The sequence below is a fragment of the Carettochelys insculpta genome, chromosome 25 (assembly GCF_033958435.1).
Source record: "Carettochelys insculpta isolate YL-2023 chromosome 25, ASM3395843v1, whole genome shotgun sequence".
Taxonomy (NCBI): domain Eukaryota; kingdom Metazoa; phylum Chordata; order Testudines; family Carettochelyidae; genus Carettochelys; species Carettochelys insculpta.
Window position 1 is genome coordinate 11,954,242 of NC_134161.1, and position 21,064 is coordinate 11,975,305.

General features: G+C 48.2%; 1 protein-coding gene across 6 annotated transcripts in view; it reads right to left on the reverse strand.

Annotated features, from left to right (window-relative positions):
* The window catches only part of LOC142001463 (neurotrimin), a 709,680-nt gene that overhangs the window by 145,663 nt on the left and 542,953 nt on the right, over positions 1 to 21,064 (reverse strand). For all 6 annotated transcript variants that reach the window (XM_074976709.1, XM_074976711.1, XM_074976712.1 and 3 more), the window contains one exon: positions 3,828 to 4,060. In XM_074976709.1, coding sequence (XP_074832810.1) covers positions 3,828 to 4,060 — 233 coding nt within the window. The remainder of the gene's footprint in view (positions 1 to 3,827; positions 4,061 to 21,064) is intronic.

Here is a 21,064-nt window from a genome sequence, read left to right on the forward strand (position 1 = left end):
CTGGTGAGTACACACTTTCGGAAGAATATGCACGTACATGCACATATGGCCTGAATGGCGGGCACGCATGGCACTGGACAACTGATGGCATACAAACCAGCCACCAGCAGGTCGATGACCATCAGCTTGTGAGCTTATAACACACAATCGTCGCACACTAGCACTGTAAGAGACCAGGCCCCTATCCTCATGACAGAGCCAAGCACTGTCTAGACCATCCCTGATAGATGTTTATCTAATCTGCACTTAAATATCTCCAGCGATGGAGATCCCACAACCTTCATAGGCCATTTACTCCAGTGTTTAACCACCTGGACAGTTGGTAAGTTTTGCCTAATGTCCAACCTAAACCTCCCTTGCTGCAGCAAGTGTTTCACTTAAGTGTTTTCCAGCGCTAAGCTGCAATGATGATGATGACAGGCCCACTAACAGTGAGGGGCAAAAGAGACTGGCAATTCAAAATGGTCCAAGGCTCCCAGCTGACACTGCTGCAGTAGCAGCTGGCCTTTTAAATCACTGCCAGAGCCCAGTACCTAGTATTTCACTTGGAGAGTGGCGAAACACTGGAATGTGTTACCTAGAGAGATGGGGGAATCTCCATTCCTAGAGGTTTTTAAGTCCTGGCTTGAATAAGCCCTGGCTGGGATGATTTAATTGGGGTTGATCCTGCTTTGGGCAGGGGGCTGGACTCAATGACCTCCTGAGGTCCCTTCCAGCCTTGGGATTCTATGATTCTATGATCCATGAGACACTGAGGGCTGCCTGAGGGAGGTTAGTTCCCCTGCACCTTCCCACTTTCCAAGGGCATGGAGCTGGAGCTCCGTCCCACCCTGATTTGCCCAGTGGTCCTTTCAGGGAGAGGAAGAGGTTGAGAAATTCTATGTGACACTGAGAAGGAGTTAGCAGCAGTTCACCCCAGAGATAAGTTCATGACACATGATACATGGAATGCTCACATCAGTCCCAAGAGTTACCCAGAAGGATACAGCTTTGTTGAGAAGTTTGGCTACACCAAAACAAATAGCAGAGAACTGTAACTCATGTCTGGTGTGGCTAGAAATGACTCAATCTTAGTGAAAACTTAGTTCAATCACAAGCCCTCAAGGAGATGGCCTTGGAGATGATTAAATTTTTACCCTCATCATGGCCTGGAAGTGAAGATGTTCAGTGGGATGGAAAATCAGTCCTACAAGATGGCCGACACAGGATCTAATCATAATAACCAACATATAGATCAAATGGTGAACGAAGACATGACCGGCATGTACTTCAGAGTCCACTGCAGTGCTGACTAAATAAGAGTCCATCAAGTGCAAGTGGAATTTAAGAAGATGACTGAAAAAAAACCCCCCTACAAGTTAGCTTGTGCACAGGTAGCATAAATCATCCACAACACAACATTTCCAGCTTTATTACAGAGATCACAGAGGCACTCCTGGGGAAATGGGTCCTTAAGAAGAAACCTTGGATCATACAGAAGATTATTGAGTTGTGGCATCAATAAAAGAAGACCAATGAAACTGCAAGACAGCAATATTCCTGTGTAACACAAGCAAGAGGTCCACTGATTGAAATGACAAAAGAAGACTAACCTGAACAAGAGTGCATCAATATACAGAATTCCTTTGTAGCAAATGCCACGAGGAAGGTCTATGCAACCATTAAGACTCATTCAAAAGGTTTCCCCAGTAGGAAAAATACTATTTCATCGACACTTGGTGTCGGTATTGTTGAGAACATGAATGAAACAAACTCTAAGTTGGAAGTGAAGAAGGAAGATGCAATCTATACAGGAAGTTTGACTTATGCGAGTGAACCACCTCCCGTGTCAACGAAGCTGAGGATGCAGCGCAGTTCCTGAAAAAGCAATAAAGCCCTGGAGCAGGTAACATGGAAGCAGAACTAATTAAAAGTGGCTGAGCGTACTCATCCAAGCATCCCTTAAGTTTGTCAATATGTTCTGGGAGGCTGGCAGATGCCTCAAGACTTGGAGGCAGTCCCTGGTAGTTCTTATTAATACAAAGAGGCATTCTGCTGTGTGTTGAAATTACTTCACATCACCATTGACACACCCTAACTAAATACTTCTGTGCCTCTGTAACAGGGACCACTGGCTTGTGAGCACTCCTCTGTGGCTTGCCTGATCATTTCCAAGGCTCTGGAGATAGGCTCTAACTAGCCCTGTCCACAGTGCTGACGATCCTTGCGTTAGGCTTCTGGCCAGTCTTTGGCCACTGGGCCTGGGCCTTGCCCAGTTCTAGGTTCAGCTCACATCCAGAACTGTCCAAAGTGCTGCTGATCTCCCAGACTATATAGCGACCTGCCTGGGCTGAGCTCCTGTGAGGAACTGACTGGCCGTAGCCCAGCAGCTTCTTTTATATTGACCTGCTGGGTCCTGACTGGTTGCCATAGACACAGTCATTCTGTCGTGCTGGGAGGACCTCTCTTCTGCTCCTCTCGCTGGGATTGGGTGTGGCAAGGCCCCTGGCCTCCTACAGGGGCACTGGGGCTCAGTCCAACCCTTTGCATTCTAATGAGAACTGTGCCCAAAATAGAGAACTTTCTGGATGAAGAACAGGCCAGATAGAGACCCAAAAGTGGTGCAGTGGAGCAAATATTTGACCTGTAAAAGCGAAGTGAGGAACTGCTGGAGAATGATGAGAAGGTGGTCCATGTCTCTGTGGGTTTTGTGAAGGAGTTTGCCATCATATGGCACAAACCTGCTACTATAAAGCAAAGTGATGCTGTGAGCAAGAGGTAGGCCCCTGCTCACAGAAGTTGGCAAGAACAGGGCTGATATTACAGAAACAGTTATACCTAAGAGGTACTGAGCACAGGCCATAAATACATTCATAAGAACAGCCATATCAGGGCAGACCAAAGGTCCACCTAACCCAGTATCCTGTCTTCCAACTGTGGCCAATAGAAGATGCCCCAGAGGGAGTGAACAGAACAGGTAAGCATCAAATGATCCCTCCCCTGTTACCAATTTGCAGCCTCTGACAAAGAGAGGCGAGAGACACCATTCCTACCCATCCTGGCTAATGTGCATTGATGGACCTAACCCCGTGAATATATCTAGCTCTTTTTTGAGCCCCGTTAAAGTTCTGGTCTTCATTCCAGAGGGGTCATAACAGAATTCCTCATTAAGAAACATCACATTACCAACACACACCCCTCAGGTAACAGGAACATACCAACCTAGGTTCAGGACAGGGTCTAAACTGACAATGTGATAGACAGTGATCAAACCTCCATGTACAAGGTAATGGGTGGTAACTAGGTAAGGTCAGAGGCTGGCACTCTGGTACATCAGTAGTGACGTGTAATTTGTTTGTACCTGTGTATAAAAATATATCTCAGAGGGGCTTTCCTTATTCATCCAAGGGGGCAGTGACCCATGTTACTGACTGAGCCACGTCCTTTGCCGGCGGGTACACATGCGCAGTGGTTCAGTAGAGTCTGCTGACAACTATTACTGGACTTTGTTTGACAATAAACCAAGCTGGGTGTCTTCAATCCTTCTCTGATTTTGCGGTAATTGGGGAGTAGGGGGTCTCTTGAAGTTTGCTATATTAGCCACCTGGGCAGAGCCAATACAATATACATGGGGAGCGTACGCACACAGCCAAACAGTTATCATCATAAGCCAGAGCTGCTAGAGGGAGATGAGAGTGGAGCCATGGGAACAAGGGAAATGGGCACAGAGGGGTAATTGGGAAGAAGAGGTACAAGGAGCAGATGGGAAAAGGAGCCAGAAGAGAAACCAATGAAGCAGGGCATTGAGCTTGTGGCAGCTGAAGAAAGCTTTCTCCTCCAGGTCTTACCTTGCACGATGAGATGCACCCGGGATGTTTTGGGGTGATTGTCTGTCTGCACGGAGCAGGTGTAGGGGCCCTCATCATACACGTCCACATCCTGGATCTGGATGCTGTACTGGGTTTTGGTGTTGGACAGGAGCACCACTCTGGGGTCCAAACACCACTTGTCATTGCCAGCATAGAGGATGCTGCTGCGATTCAGCCAGGCCACCCGAGTGACTCTGTTATCCACAGAGCACCTGAGGGAAAGAAGAAAGTGATTCATTAGCATGTCACCTCCACTGGCTTTGCTCTCCACATCCTCTTTTCTTTCTGTCCTTTGCTTTTTTTAGCTTTGCTGCAAGCAGCAGTTTCAGAGACCCAGTAGCTCCCGTCTCCCAGGAGGAGAACGTCAGCACTTTGCCTGCTGTGCTCAGGGCTGCTTGCACCATCTAAAATTCTACCTGAGCCTCAGATCAAATTCAAGAGGATTTCCAGAATGGATTCTCAATTATTTTAGAGTCACCCAGCTTGGACTCCTCTCACTCCTTTCCCACACAGCTCTCTGGGCCCCTTCCTTCACTCTGAAGCTGCCTTTTACCAAGTGCATACAAGCTAGCCTAGTAAGAACCTTGAACTTCTGTCCAAATATTAAATCAAACTTTTTTGGAAACTTCCATTCTTTTTAATCCCCCAGCACAACTTCATTGTTCATCTTCCCCAGAGATCTCCATGCAGCCAGCAAAGGATGCAAGATGCTCGTAATTCCTGCAAGTAGGAAAGAGAAACTATTTCCTGGTCTCCCAGCCTAAGATGCCATGTTTACAGTCACTCGAGTCAATTTCATTACTTTGTCCGTTAAGTGGTGATGCAAATTAATTTGCAAATTACCAGCCAAGGGAGCAGCAGATATCACATATGTGATACAGGGAAACCTCAGTGAACGGACCAGATGCCATCAATGGAGTGACTCCAAGGATGAACACAGTCCTAGTATGTGGTCTGTCACCAAGTTTTTGTGACACTGCACTTCCTCTGAGGACCTTTTCCTTCACCAGTGCTAGGATGGGGGCAGGGCTGCTCCCACAGTCCAAGCAATCAAGAATAATAAAAGTAACACAGAAGACAAGTAAAGTCACCATTAACATTCATGCATTTCTCTGCCACCACCCTCTTGTTTACCTCAGTGCCCCGTCCCCCTCTTTCTTTGCCCCCAACTACTTTACTCTGACCTTGACTTACCATAGTGTACCACTGCTTAGATATATGAGGGACAAATGAGGTCTCTGGCAAAGTTATGTGTGAATGGACCCATTCTGGAGTGGGGCTCATGGGGTTCTGCAGGGTCTGTTTTGAGACTGGTTCTGTTCAATATCTTTATCAGCAATTTAGATATTGACTTAGTGAGTACACTTATTAAGTTTGCAGTTGATACCAAGCTGGGAAGTGTTGCAGCTGCTTTGGAGGATAGGGTCAGAATTCAAAATGATCTGGACAAAGTGGAGAACTGGTCTGAGATAAACAGGAAGCAATCTAATAAGGACAAATGCAAAATACTCCACTTTGGAAGGAACAATCAGTTTCACACACACAGAATGAGAAGCAACCATCTAGGAAGGAGTACTGCAGAAGGGGATCTAGCGGTCATACTAGACCACAAGCTAAATACGAGTTAACAGTGTGATGCTGTAGCAAATAAAGCAAACCTGATTCTGGGATGCATTAACAGGAGCGTTGTGAGCAAGGTGCAAGAAGTCATTCTTCCACTCTACTCAGCGCTGATTAGGCCTCAGTTGGAGTATTGTGTCCAGTTCTGGGCACCACATTTCAAGAAAGATGTAGAGAAACTGGAGAAGATCCAGAGAAGAACAACAAGAACGATTAAAGGTCTAGAGAACGTGAGCTATGAGGGAAGACTGAATGAACTGGGGTTGTTAATTTAGAAAAGAGAAGACTTACAGAGGACATGATGGTAGTTTACAAGTATGAGGTTACAGGGAGAAGGGAGGAAAATTGTTCTCCCTGGCCTCTAAAGACAAGACAAGAATCAATGGGCTTAAACTGCAGCAAGAGAGGTTTAAGTTGGACATTAGGAAAAATTCCCTAAGTGTCAGGGTACTTAAATACTGGAATAAATTGCCCAGGGAGACTGTGGAATCTCCATCACAAGAGATATTGATGAGCAGGTTAGACAGACATCTATCAGGGATGGTCTAGACAGTGCTTGGTCCTCCCATGTAAGCAGGGGACTGCACTTGATGACTTCTTGAGGCCCGTTCCAATTCTAGGGCTTGTCTACACTTGCCCCCTTCTTAGAGGGAGAATGGTAACAGGCTGCTGGTAGATTATTAATGAGGCACTGCAATGAAAATGCCACACTTCATTAGGCTAATTCTCCCCCGCGGCAACTTCGAAGTGTCAAACTTCAAAGTGCCAACACGTGTATAGCTGTGGGCACTTTGAAGTGCCTTTACCCCTTAAAATTTTGAGGAGTAAAGGCACTTTGAAGTGCCTATGGCTACACTCATGCCGACACTTCGAAGTCTGACACTTTGAGGATGCCACAGGGGAGAATTAGCCTAATGAAATGCTGCATATTCATCACAGCACTTCATTAGTAATCTCCCAGCAGCCTGATTACCATTCCACATTTGAAGAAGTGGGCAAGCGTAGACCCACCCGTAGTGTCCTATGATTCCATACACAGAGGTACCAATACGAGCGGAATTCACTTTCGCGTGAATGTGAATAATGGGAACCTCCATCGATAGTGAATGGAATGAAAGACCCAGAAGCGCTGATGCGTGTACATAATCTCCTAAAGTGCTACAGGCCTGGGAATGTCTGTTCTTGATGCTCCCAGTGACCAAGTGTGCAATGCTTGGAAAAAATCATCTCACCCCACTGCAACCATTTCCTACCCATGAGAATTTATTTACTTCACAGAGCTCCACCAGACTACTTTCACAGGGCTTTGTTTGTGTTAGAGCCTGGATGTGGCTCCTGTCTCCTGAGCACCTTGAGGTCTATTACCTCAGTTTCACAGATGGCAAACAGAGAGGCTAAATGGGTCTGTGGCAGAGCAGGGATTTGAACCTACAGCCCCAGTGCTAGACTGGTGACCTGACCAGCAGGCCATTTTTGGAGACCTTTGGCTGAAAGTAGTCATTGTCATGCACAAATTTTTACTATTTCTACCTCCTGCCACAGCTTTGCTATGAGCAAATTCTGATGGCTGTATTCTGCTCTTGTTTAATCAAACTCCCGTTGAACTCAGTGGCAGTTCAGAATGTATAAGGCCCGAGCAAAGTCCTCAGAATTTCACCGACGGAGACAAATCTACTATCTCTCTCCCTTTTTTCAGTAGTAGTTCATTATAGAGCAGCGCCAGAGCTACAGAGTTTAGAGTGACTGTTGGAGCTTGCTTGAATGCAGGGTCTTGGCCTGGGCCTACTTCTATAGGCACGTTTAAACATACAGTAATAGAAAAGTTCAAGCAAATACTAGGAGGCCCATTTCCATACAAATGAAGCAATGCCTGATGTTTTGAGTTTAGAGGCTCAGAGGGTTATTTCTGAGATGAAGCTGGAGATGGGAATGCAGATGATTAACTGCCTGTCGCCTTCTACAGAAGTTTGCAACATGGACCGATGAACAGTTTAAATAAAAAAAATCCTCTCCTTCCCCTTCCACCTTTGTGAAGCACACCAGCTTGGAGATTTCTGGCCAGCATTGGAACCAGGCGGTGTGTCATCCAAGCATTCCCCCCATCCAAATGGACTTTTAATGGCTTGTGAGAAGAGACAGGGCTCAGGCAATGCATGAGGCCACAGAGAATTCATGAGTTCGCCCTTCGCAGAGCCTGGTCACAATCTCATCTTGTCACATAGACATGGTCCTCTCTCCCCAGGCTGGGCAGACTCAAGGGTCTGGCTTGCTCACGTCATTTATGTTTCATTTCTTTACTTTTAAAACTCAAAAAGGCAGAATACAAACAGTGCCTGGGAACATGCCCTCAAGTTTCAGATACCGCGGGAATATTTCTGAGACCCCAGTCCACCTGCTTTCCACATGGGATTCCTGTGAAAGAACTATGGGAAGGGGTTCTCATCCTTCCCCCCATCCCATGTGAGATAGTGATGGGTCAGGCAGTCTTGATGCTCAGGAAATGGCTGGGCCCTGATGATCAGGGAGGGAATGGATGGATTGTGGTGCCACCGCTGGGTTGCTTCTGGCTGAGTCTTAATACCACCCAAAGCTCTCCCAGGGTGCCGCGGCTCCACTATGTCCTTGGGGTGGGAATGTCCAGACTTGAAAATATCAGGAAATTACAGTGTCATTCAGTTGTCCTGAGCTGTACTGGGTGGGAGCTCAGGCTTCTCCAGGTGGCACCTTCCCTCTCAGAACCAACGCCCTTCCCTACAGACCTATAGTTCTGCTGCATTCCTTCTGAGAGGGAAGGTGCCACTGGAGAAGGCTGAGCTCCCACCCAGTGCAGCTCAGGATGGCTGAATGACCCTGAAATCTCCTTCTCCTCCCCATCCAGTCCCATGCCCTCTTCCTGCGACCCCTCTCTACAAGTCAAGCCTGTCCACGAGATAACCTGCTTACCCCACAAAGCAGACAATAAGGATTGGAGTGAACAAAATAAACAGCCACCCCTTTGGTTGCAGCAGGGATGGGAGGTGTAAATAGGCACAGAGGCTGGAAACTTTCCCAGCCCTCTGTCCTTCCAGCAACATTCCAAGCCTGGACACGCATCCTCCTTGCTGGCCTGAGCTTCTCTTCGAAGCCACTCTCTCCTGGATGTGCCAGGGAGGGAGGGGGCAATGCATTCCCTCTGTGCCAGGAAACAACCTCAGAAAAGAAGTAGAAGTAATGAAGCACAGAGGAGGTGATTTCATCTCTCAGGATCCTTAATCCCCTTTACCTTCCAGCTCGGGAAGCAGGGCCTCATCCTCCAGGAAGATGAAAAGCCCTGAACCCGCCAGCAAGGAGGATGAATGCTTTTGGTTTCACACTTTGCTTTCTCCTTGTAGCTCTTTCCCACGAAGCTTCCCAGTCCTACATCTCCCAGTTTCCCTCAGCCAGGAGGAGACCCGATTAATGTGCTGCATGACACGTGCTTGGAGGGGATGTCTTGTTAATACCCCACCTCCCAAATGCAGCCGGGGTGAGGTTCACCTCAACCTCTGGAACCCTCTAACCCATCCTTACCAGAACTAGGGCTCAGAGCTGTACTTAGGAAGAGTAACAGCTCTGCCTTTGATTTTTTCCTGTACTTATAGTACCAAAGTAAGCCATGGCTGAGGCCCCAGTGTGCTAGGCCCAGTACTTACATAAAGAAAGACACACTCCTGGCTTCCCAAAGCCTCAATTTACACACACCCAGGATGGGAGAAAGGAATATCATCAGTCTCATTTTAAAGTTGGGAACCTGAAGCGCAGAGTGAATATGTGACTTGCTCAGGGCCCCACAAGAAGCCTGCGGGGGAGGCAGGGACAAATATCTTCACACTGTTCACTAACAAACACGCGTTGTTATTATTGAGCCATGCAAGACTAAACTCCCGCAGACCTGTCCGATCCCTGCATGGTATGAAGGTCACACGTCTAGAGGGCCAAAATATCTTTGTTGCTCCCATCCTCTCATATCTGATCAGATCAACACCCCCTCCCCATACCCCGTCCTGGACATCTCAACTCACTCAAGCTACCTTATCAATATTAGAGATGGAGTTATTGAATAGCCACAATTCCTAAGTAGATCCATAGGTAAACTAGCCTTTACCCAGTGCGTTTCCCAGGAAGGAGGTTGAAACAAGATGAATTTGTGTGTCAGGTACTCATGTGTTTCCCTGCTCTTTGGCTGGAAGAAAAACACCGTTGGTTTTAATGGCATTATACATGAACCGCTTGAGACCTACATAACTCCTTTCTGTGAACACATAGACCTATGGAACGATGCCTCTCAACAGGCCCTCTGAACTCACAACATCTGGATCTTACAGAGGGAATCTTGATTAATTGACCTAAAGAACCACATCAGTTGGTGGCAAGACCCCAGTGCTCAAAGGGAGGATATCTTTCAGGATCCTGGCCTAAGAGATTTTAAAAACCCCTATGCAAGGCTTACCCACCCACAGCCGACAGCATGTGTCTATTGGTGGTGCTCATATGCACATGCCTCAGTGCACATAACCAAATTATTCTACACATGGATGGAAAAAAAATCAGAGGGAACCCTGCTGTGCAGTTAGTGTAAGTTACGTACATCGAGTGTCTGGTTTAACAAAGTCTAAATGGAGCATGTGTGGTGGGTCTCAGAAACAGCAGCAAGATCTCTCAGATAAGCCCAGTGGAGACACTTGCACTTGTATATTCTAAGTCCTGGGTACAGTCTAGACCACTGCTGGAGTGTGGCAGGTCAACAGGGGCTGTTCCTTTCCATTTTAGCACTGGAAGAATGAGGAAGATGAGTGTGGAGATTGTTCTCGGTCCCTCGTGGTCCTAACACAAATCTGAGCCACCCACCCAGCTTCCCGGTATCCCAGGGAGCCCATCTCAGCAGACAAGGTGGTTACAGGCTGCAAGTGGTTCGCACCACAATTACGCCATTCATGACAACACCCTGCAGATGCCATCACGTGTGGCTATGTGGGGAGCTGCACTGATGAGTGGCCCAGAACCGCCGTGAGCTGATGGAGCCGGTGCTCAGGGCAGGGTGACTAGAAAAGCCCTATCTGTGGGCCAACAGGAGGAGGGCAAAGGAGGTAGCTACCCTAAGGCCTGGCATTTCAAAGGGGCCCAGACCTCCAGTTGCCACTCCTATTTGGAGCCGTATCTTCAGGCCCTTTTGAAGTGCCGTGGCAGCGCTGCTCTGAGCCCTAGGCCCTGCCCCTTCTGCATTTGGCCCTGCACACTCTGGGGCACAGAGACATGCCCCTCTCACATCTTGTCCTGGGACCCCCGGTGGCTTTCAGCTCCGTGGTCCATCTGCATAGGGAAATGGCTCATCTGGACAACAGCAAGAAAGGAATGATTTGGGGTTGATTTTCACCAACTTTTGTAGTCAGCAAAGGACTCTAAACCCAGGCTCCTCCTGGCTCAGATGTCTTATTCTCCAGCCCCATGTTTCCCCCCCTTTGATCCATCCAGACACCATAACCATCCTCCCATTCAGATCTCCAACCAGTGCTGGCTAAATATTCCCTCCTGGGAAATGGAGGTGCAGGTGGGAATTGTAGTGATCAGTGTAAAACCTGGAGGCAGAACCAGTGTTTGCAGGAGGGGCACATAGGGAGGATGCACCAAGAAGCCGGTTTATGGGCCCATAAGCTGAACGTGAGATGGAGTTGCAGCATCTCTGCCTCTTGATGCAGCTTTGTTTGCTTGTTAGTCACATTTTCTTCCTTGCTGTGTCTCTCACTTGGCTGATCACTGCCAGCATGTGCCAAGTTTGGTTGGATGGATTTCTGCAGGTTTCATCACATGACACAATCTTTAATCAAGTCAAGCCTTTAATTCGGGGGGGTGGGAAGTAATTTTTGATGGGGACCACGCTAAGATTTTGGTGAGTGGTCAAGGGCAGCACTTTTCTGTGGTGAGGACTGGAGGTTGGGAGCAGAAGGGTGCTTGGAGTACGGCTGATGGGCCAGGGTTTGTATTGTGACCCAGGGCAGGAGAGGGCTGTGACCTGGGGCAAGGGATTGGGGTGCAGGGTCTGGGAGAAGGTATGAGTGCAGGAGAGGATTCTGGCCTGGGGGAAGGGTGTAGCAGGGGCAGGATCAGGGAGGGAGCTGTGACCCTTGGGAGGGATGGTGTAGAGGCTTTGGTGACCTGGGGCAGGGAGTTGCAGAGGAGATGGGGTGCCATAGGCAGGCTCTGGACAGGAGGCACTTACTTAGGCAGCTCCTGGCCAGCAGCTCTCTCAGGCAGGCTCCCTGCCTGCTTCAGCCCCAGATCAGTCAAGTCTGCTCCATGTGGCTTTCACATCCAAACGCCAAAGGGCGGGGGAGACTTCGCGCACTGTTCCTGCTCCCCAACAATATCTCTGAGCTTCTACTGGCCAGAAACTGGACAGTGGGAGCCGAGTGATTTTTGCTGGGGGGCAGCGCCAGTGTTCAAAGCCTCTCCTTCCCCCTGGGGTCTGCAGCTGAGAGCCACAAGGAGCAGGTAGCTGCTTAAAGCAGTGCAGGATAGCCCAGGCTGCTTTAATTGGCTTCCTGCACTGTGCCTGAGGGCCCACACAGGGCATTGAATGGGGCAGATCTGACGGGCTTGTCCACACCTGCTTTAATTCTTGGAGACTCCTGATGTTTCATGTACTGTACTGTAAGATGAAAGGATTTCATGTTTCTAAAACTCAAGTGGCTCTTTATTAGGATAAGTATTTCCAGAGAGGCTTCAGCTGCAGCAAACATTCCAGCCATGTGTGCACAGACTGACTTCCTCCAAACTCCTCCTTCAACGTTTCATTCACTTTGCTCCAGAGAGGGGGCATTAATGTCACTTTCTGACAGCTTTGTTCGATACTGTTTCCAGCTCTCTGAAGGGTCCAAAACACCCCTTGGTGTAAACTAGAGCAGCTCTGGGGGTCAGACTAACTTACAGCAGCCTGTCCGAGGATGCCTGTGGGCTTCACTGTATGCTGTAGCACTGGAGCTCTCTCCATTCCTACCCTGAGCTCAGTCCCAGCACCCACCTTAAGCTGAGGCCTACCACACAAGGTCGGACAGCATTCCCTACGTATGCTACTCCTGCACTGGGGAATTCTACCTTGACCCTTTGTGGCTTATGTATAAACCCCACTTGCTGTGGTGAAGAACAGCCACAATTGCTGCTTTTACAATATGCTGAATCAAAACTGGAAAGCGGAACCCCCTGAAGCTGGATCCTGGAGACCGGGCTTAAGCCTTTTGTTCCTAAACCAGTAGCACAAACAAAAAGGGCTAACAGAAATAATTGGAGACCCACAAAGTGTCCAGAAGGGGCAGTAGAGGATCCCACAAGCTAACAAGGATGCCAGCTACCCTGCAGCCCCTTTTGCAAACCTGTGCTTTAGCACGTGTTCCCTTTCCTCCACACACAGCATCCCTGGGCACCAAAGCTCCCGCTGAAAATACCGAGCTCTCAGAGCACAGAGGGAATATTGGCTTGTGCTCCTGCATACAGAGTCCTTTCTAAACCTCTCACTGTCCTGATCGTTCACTTTGTTAGCTGCTTTCTGTGCTCAGAAAGCCCACCTGACCTTTTTCAGCACACGTCCCACTTCTGCTGCATCTGCCCCTGCCACCCCCAGCTCCTCCAGTTCTTCTCCTTTTAGAGAGAAGGAGCTCACACAGGTTGACAAGTACCTCTCCTCTTTGTCCCCTTTTGAATCCTCTAGACATCTGCAGGGGCAGCTTGAGTTTAGATTGGCCCCTCTTATGCCAAACTCCAGCATCTCAAAACCCTCTCCAAAAGATGCACAGCCAAAACAAACAGCTCAGCCAGCAGCACCATGGCAACGACAGGAAGCAAGAGAGGGATGTGCGAGTGGAGTTCTCCATTTAAAATTAAAAGAGGGAAAGCAGCTCAGCAGAGATTTCCCTCCATGGCCTTGTCTCCAGGCAAACATCATGGTGCAAGAAATGATATAACTCTTCCAGTGCAGACACAGTTATAAAAATTCTGTGCTTATGCAGAGGGCGGGGAACAAGGCATCTCAACACAGGTCATCTTTCTATTCACAGGATTGTATCCACACTAGACTGGACTGCATCTGCGTAGTTGCGCTGGTACAACTAGGTTGGTACATAAGTGACAGCAATAACCAAACATGTGACTCAGGTACAGTCAGTGTATAGACTGGGTCTTTGAGAGCACTGCTCAGCAAAGAAAGCATGGTCCTATGGACAAACCTAAGTCGCTGGTAGTTCCTGCAGCAGAAGTTTCTCATCTCCAGATGTTCTTAATCCAGCTGTTGCTGCCTGCCACAGCAGATGTTCATGCCTCAAAACCCATCACCTACCTGGGTTTTGCACTGCCCAAAAAGCCCTTTCCAAGCATTAAGGAGTTAAGTCACCCACCCACCCTCAGAAGTATGATTCCTGTTTGATAGAGAGGGAAACTGAGGCACTGCAGTGACTTTCCCAAGGTCACAGATGAAATCAGTAGCAGAGCTGGGAATAGACTCAAGGTGTCCTGCCCTCCAGCCCAGTCCTCTCTTAGGCCACCCTGCATCTGGATGGTGCTAGATGCACCCTGACCTATTTGCAGATTTAGAAGACTAACAGACGACGCCACTGTGTCCCTGTAGAAGACTGAAGGAAGTTTTCTACCATTTTCCTTAGCTGCATACTCTAGTAAATGTGCAAAGACTGAAGGGGGTGGAGGGCGGACAGAGGTTGTTACTTACTGAAATGCCGGAATGGGTTCACCAAACTTTGTCAACTCTTATGCAAAATCTGGTTGGTGTCTGAGATGGCTGGGCTGGGGAATGTGGCCTGTTTCCACCCAGCAGGGCAAGGAACAAAATTCATATGATAAGCAGAAGTGCAAAGGAGCCATGGAAAATTAGCAGTCTGATTGCTACTTCCATTGCAATTGACAAGTGGGGAAGCTGGGCTCTTTCCTCTGTGCAGCGACCTTGGGTGTCCATCAGGGGTTTGGGTTGCAGTGACAGAGATCTGTAAAGCAAACACGTACACATGGCCTTGGGTCTTCTTACTCCTGAGGGTAAAACTGACTGCCAGGCTGGTTTCTGTACTGGGGAAATTTCCCTCCTCCTAAATACTAGCCAGGTTCTAAACCAGTTACTTAACATAGGATTTCCGACGTGTGGGAGTCATAGCATTGACCCAGTTCCAGATGGCCCAAGATGCCTCTTTGCCAATTGAACCATATCAAACCACTGTGGATTTTGAAGCCTGTTCTATAAATTTGACCTGGGCAATGCAGATCCTAGGCTACACTTTTGCTCCATCTGAAAATCAGTTGAGATGAGCTAGTTTAGAAACCAGGTGAAATGTGGGGCAAAAAACATTCCTCGTACACACCTGCCTAGTGGAGGAGGTTAGGGAGCAGCTCCTAACCTGGCCAGGGAAAAATGGAACCACAAATCATACTGAATAGAAGAAAATGTCAAATTTTAGGCAACATCTCTGGGTTTACCTTCCAAACTGTTGTGCTCTAAATGATCAACTAAACTAGCCGCTCCCGAAGGCAGGAGCTTTCCTGCTTGGACTTATTTCTTTGAGGGTCACATGTTATTGCTGTTGATTAGAATTAATTTAAGGCCAGGCTGTGAACCCCACACTCCCCTGCTGAAACAGTCCCATGGACTTCACAGGCTCTCGTAGTGCAAAAAATTACTCACCAGCATGAGTGTGAGGTTCACAATCCTGCCCCGAGGGGAACTGAGTGCTGGTGAAAAGTGCCAGGCTCACACTGTTCAGGATGGAAAGCCCTTATGCTTGATTTATCCATGGAAAGGGGAGGGCATGGACAGTGGCAAGGCAAGCTTCCCATAACTGCTGTCTTACCTGCGTGTTCATACCCTCTGAGAGCGTCTGAAGAACAGATATTTTGGCTCTGAACTAGCATCAACCTCTGAGCTTCTGAAGCAATGTCTACACTAGCCTGAAAGATTGACCTGTTCAGGATCAATATTCTGCATTTAGATTTTGTGCATCTGTTGGGGACATTTGAAATTAACCTCTCATGAGTCACAGTTGACCCCTGTTCTCCTTGCGGGATGTGAGGAATAAGGAAGGTTGACGGGACAAACACTGCCGTCAACCTTTTTCAGTAAAGACAGCCAAATAAGCTGAGAGCACATACATTGATTCCAACTATGCAACTGCCACAGCTAGAATCGCATATCTGCAGTCGACTTACTTTGTCTAGTGTAGACATAGCCTAAGGAAAGGAGGACACAGTGGAGCTCGTTGCCAGAGGATGTTATGAAGGACAAGCCTTTCACAGGGTTCAAAATAGGACTAGCGCAGGGCACATCTACACTAAAGGAGAGGTTGACCCTGCCCTGGGTGATCTTCTGGAGTGCGATTAGCGCACCTAGTGGGGACGTGCTAAAACAACTTTACAGGGTGCACTTGTCGACCACAGTGCTCCTGGCCCCTGGTTAGGTGTAAGGGAAGCTGATAGGAGCACAGGTTCCTGTTGACCTCCCTTAGCGGAGATGGTGCAGAAGGTAAGTCCACGTTAGCTACCTAATTAATGCTGCTAAAATTGCACACCTTAATTTGACCTTCCCCTGTAGTGTAGACTTCACCTCAGCTAACGGAAGACAGGTCCATCAATAGCTATAAACCAAGATGGGCAAGGATGACGTCCATCGCCTCTGTTTGTAAGGGCTGGGAATGGACGACAGGGGATGAAGGATGACTTGATGATTCCTTGTTCTGTTCATTACTCTGGGACACCTGGCGATGGCATCAGCTGAGAGACAGAATTGTGCCCTAGATGGACTGTTGGTCTGGCCCAGTATGGCTGTTCTCATGGGGGCAGGAGAGATGAAGGGACAGAGAGAGGGTTGACTCCCACAGCCTCATTAGCATTCCCAAAGCTTGCTTCCTCCTGCCACCAGACACCCTTTGGGACAGTGTGGTGAGGTAACAGATGATGCCCTGTCAGTGCCTTGCGTGCTTTTAGAAGGGCAGTGCTGAGCTGGCAGCTTTACTAAGGCCCTTCAGAGGCAAGATTCAGACACCTCAGGTTCTTTTGACACCAGTCTGGTGAGAATGTGCAACACTGAAGTTTCCCTTGATGGAGCTTTTGGGATCTGAGAGGTCAGACCCCAGGGATCTACCATGGGACTGGAGTGGAACTCTAGAGCCATATGATACAGCTAGCTCCTAGCCCTAACCTAAAGGGAACAGGCTAAGCTCTAGTGCTTCAGCCTCTTCTACAAGGTGTGCACAGACCCCAACCTCAGCTGCTCCCTCCCACTTTCATGTCATCCTCCTCTCAGCCACCTCTCCTGACTCTCCGCTGTCGCAGGCTGTAAAGGCACAGGGATCTTGCAGGGTTGAGGGTGATCATTTCAAACGCCTCTTCTCCAGCTGCCAGGCTCTGGCTGCCACCTAGACCGTAGATCGTGTTATTGGAGAGTAGGAGAGAGCAGGGGACAACTTTTCCCCGCTAACAAATAACAAGCCCCAGTCCTTGCTGCTGCAGCTCCGACGCCTTTGTATTTTCCTGCTTTGCCATCAAAAGCAGCTCACCCCTGCTAGGTCAGGCAGGAACAAGAGCTACCTGCTGCTCTCCCACAACTCAATGGATGGCAACATTCAGTCCTGGGACCGATCCTGTTTAACTTGTTCATCAATGATCTAGAAAATGAGGTAAGCAGTGAGGTGGCAAAGTTTGCAGATGACACCAAGTTGTTCAGGACAGTCAAAAGCAAAAGGGATTGTGAAGAACTACAAAAAGATCTCAGCAAACTGAGTGATTGGGCAGCAAAATGGCAAATGAAATTTAATGTGGGTAAGTGTAAGGTAATGCATGTTGGAAAAAATAACCCAAATTACACGTACTACATGATGGGGTCAAATTTAGCTACGACAGATCAGGAAAGGGATCTTGGAGTTATAGTGGATAGTTCTCTGAAGACATCCACGCAGTGTGCAGCAGCAGTTAGTAAGGCAAATAGGATGTTAGGAATTATTAAAAAAGGGATAGATAATAAGACAAAAGATATCATACTTCCCCTATATAAAACTATGGTACGCCCACATCTTGAGTACTGCATGCAGATGTGGTCTCCTCACCTCAAAAAAGATATATTGGCATTAGAAAAGGTTCAGAAAAGGGCGACTAAGATGATTAGGGGCTTGGAACGGGTCCCATATGGGGAGAGGCTAGAGAGACTGGGACTTTTCAGTTTGGAAAAGAGGCGATTGAGGGGCGATATGATAGAGGTATATAAAATCATGAATGGTGTGGAGAAAGTGAATATAGAAAAATTATTTACCTTTTCCCATAATACAAGAACTAGGGGACACCAAATGAAATTGATGGGTAGTAGGTTCAAAACTAATAAAAGGAAATTTTTCTTCACACAGCACACAGTCAACCTGTGGAACTCCTTGCCCGAGGAGGCTGTGAAGGCCAGGACTCTATTAGGGTTTAAAAAAGAGCTTGATAAATTTTTGCAGGTTAGGTCCATAAATGGCTATTAGCCAGGGATAAAGTATGGTGCCCCTAGCCGTCAGAACAAGGGCAGGAGATGGATGGCAGGACATAAATCACTTGATCATTGTCTTCTGTTCTCCTTCTCTGGGGCACCTGGCATTGGCCACCGTCGGCAGATGGGATGCTGGGCTGGATGGACCTTTGGTCTGACCCAGTATGGCCATTCTTATGTTCTTATTCATCAATCAGACCTGTCTTCCCAAGGGATTTACAGAGCCTGCTGGCTCTGCTGTTCACTGTGTTCTGTAACCTACAGGCACACAGAGGGCATTCCCACCAGGCACACACACACCCCTAGAGTACATATGTTGTGCACACCAGCACACCCAGAAGGCATTGCCACAGTGTATGCACACACACAGAAAACGCATACCCCACTGTGTGCTCACACATGTTCACATAGTGTATTCTTGTTGTGTGTACATGCACACATACAGTGCACACTAACTGAGCCCCTCCCCACACAGAGCGCCTACACCCAGAATGCATGCCCAATGTGCACACATGCCCACAGAGTGTATACGCACCCTGTGCACATGCACACACCGGCTGCACCCCCACAAAATGCATGCACAGATGCTCACAGTATATTCCTACTGTGCACGCACACACATACAGAGCATGACCACTGTGCACATGCACACGCACACATTAGTGCACACCTGTTATACACACGCACCCCCAGAATGCATAACCACTGTGAGTACACACACAGTACATGCATATCCACATACACTGCATACAACTACTCCACATCCTGTACACAGAGAACATACATCCACAATAGCTGTACTATCTGTAGCCACTGCATGAAGGTGCATGCACAGCGTACGCAACTATACTCCCAAAAAGATCATGCCCACAAATGGCGTCTCTTGTACCTATCACACAGCCATACCACACCCACACTCACAGAACACGCTACATGCACATACACAGACTGCATACCACACCTGGCACTCCAGCAGTTTGAATTCAGGCCTCTGCTAACTCTGTACACCCCTTTTGCTCTTCCTTCCATTGCAAAAGGACACAGGTCAGGAAAAGTGAATCATGATATTTCACACGTAGTCACCCCTGGGAAGCACGTGTGAATAGCATAAGACACACTGATCTTTGGAGCTCTCTGGACCAAACGAAAACCAGAAACTTCTCAGTCCTTTTCATTCCTCCTTAGAACCCAGAAAACATATGCCCCTGGCACCTCACTGAACAATACAGCATCTGAGGACCATGTATCAGATCTCCTGACCCACAACATTGGGGCATGGACAAACAGGGACTTTGATCTGAAAGACAGTCGCCAATCACAAGTGACGGGGCTTCGTACAAGAGTAAATGGGTGAAATGTAATGGCTGTGTTATACTGGAGTCCACAACAGATCATCTAATGGTCTTTTTGGGGCTTGGAACCTATGTCTCTAGTCTTGGTTCTGCAGGCAGAAGATCCTGAAGGAGGCCTTACAAATCTAAGAGGAGGGCTGGAGGTGTATTCCAATAGCTGTCTTTGAAGGGGCAGAATGATACAGTGACACACCAGAACAAAAGAGAGAGAGAAAGTGGATCTGCTTTGCCTCTCAGGCCAGTTTTCCACCGTGGGGTGACTGCCAACTGACAGGAGAGTTAGGTGCCTGGTTATATGATGCCTGATCTCAAGGAGACTCAAATCACAGCATGAGGAAGAAGGGGCATTACCTCCAAGTGCTCTCTGAGGGGATGGGACTGCCAGCTTTGTCAGGAGCACAGCCCTTGTGGTGGGGAGATAGGTCACTTATCCCGCCACAGCTCTCATCAACTTTGACTTTGGCTCCGGCACCAAGGTCACAGACACAGCAATGGGAGTTTCAAAGAACTGATGCGCCCACAGGTGTGGGGAGGAACAGTCCCCTTATGGGGTGGAAGTGATCTCCAGCACGTCCTATGCATGTCCCCTTGGTAGAACATCCTGGTACACCCTGTCACAACAAACACCTACCCATATACTTCTCAGCGCTCCTCACTCCACACCCTGTCCTGGCCACAAGCACAGCACTTCTTTAGGAGGCTATAAAGTTCAAGGACAGCGCAGACTTGGTCTGCACTAGGCACGTAAGGCAATTGCAGATCCACAATTCTAGCCACAGCAACTGAGTAGCTAGAATCGACTTACCTGGCCATCCTCACTCTCCTGTCAACCTCTCTTAATCCTCATGATATTGAAGAGTATAAGGGTCAACTGCTGACCCCAGATAGTTTGATTCTGTGTCCCCCTACCTGGCACATGAAATTGAACCCTGAAAGATCGACCTTGACCTGGTCAATCTTCCCGGTTAGCACAGACATACCCCCAGTTTTTCCACATGGCCCTCAAGTTGATCCTGGTGTGATTCCAAAGTGTGGATGGCCTCTGTGGGAGGGACAGAAGGAAGGAAGAAATATTACAGCTTCACAGGACAGATAGCAAGAGGGGTTAAAAGAATTTTCACTGCAGGGGAAAATCTGTCTTTGGATATTAACTATTAACTCTGCAGTAGATCAGACAGACAAGGAAGCAGAGTGCCTGCTGATTTTCACATCCACCTCAAATTCCATCTTTCTCAGCTTTCGGAGCATTTCCAAAGGCTGGGGGTCAACCGGTGCCTTCAGATCACATGCTCTCCAGGTTTTTGTTCCCAGTTGTTCAGACATGGGCAGAAGTGCAGCTTAGGGAAGAAAAGCTGTTTTGGGACTCCCCTCTTCCTCCTGTGACGATCTGAATGTAATTAATCAGCTTCACTCAAACAGCCCCACTGGGGACATCAAATGCAATTCAAACCTACCCTCTCTTCCCCATCCTCTGCAAACCAAACCCTCCCCTTTGCCCTGCCCTCTGGTCTGGAGGAGTAAAAAGGCACTATCTAGGGGGAGGTGCTTCCTCGACTGCTAGAAGGAAGAGGCGGAGGGGACATCTACATCACAGGGAAGATGGACCCTGCTGCGGTTGATCTTCCGGAGTTCAATTTAACATGACTAGTGGAAACATGTTAAATTGAAATTACAGGGCACCCCTGTCAACCACAGTACTCCTGCCCCGTTAGGAGTAAGAGATC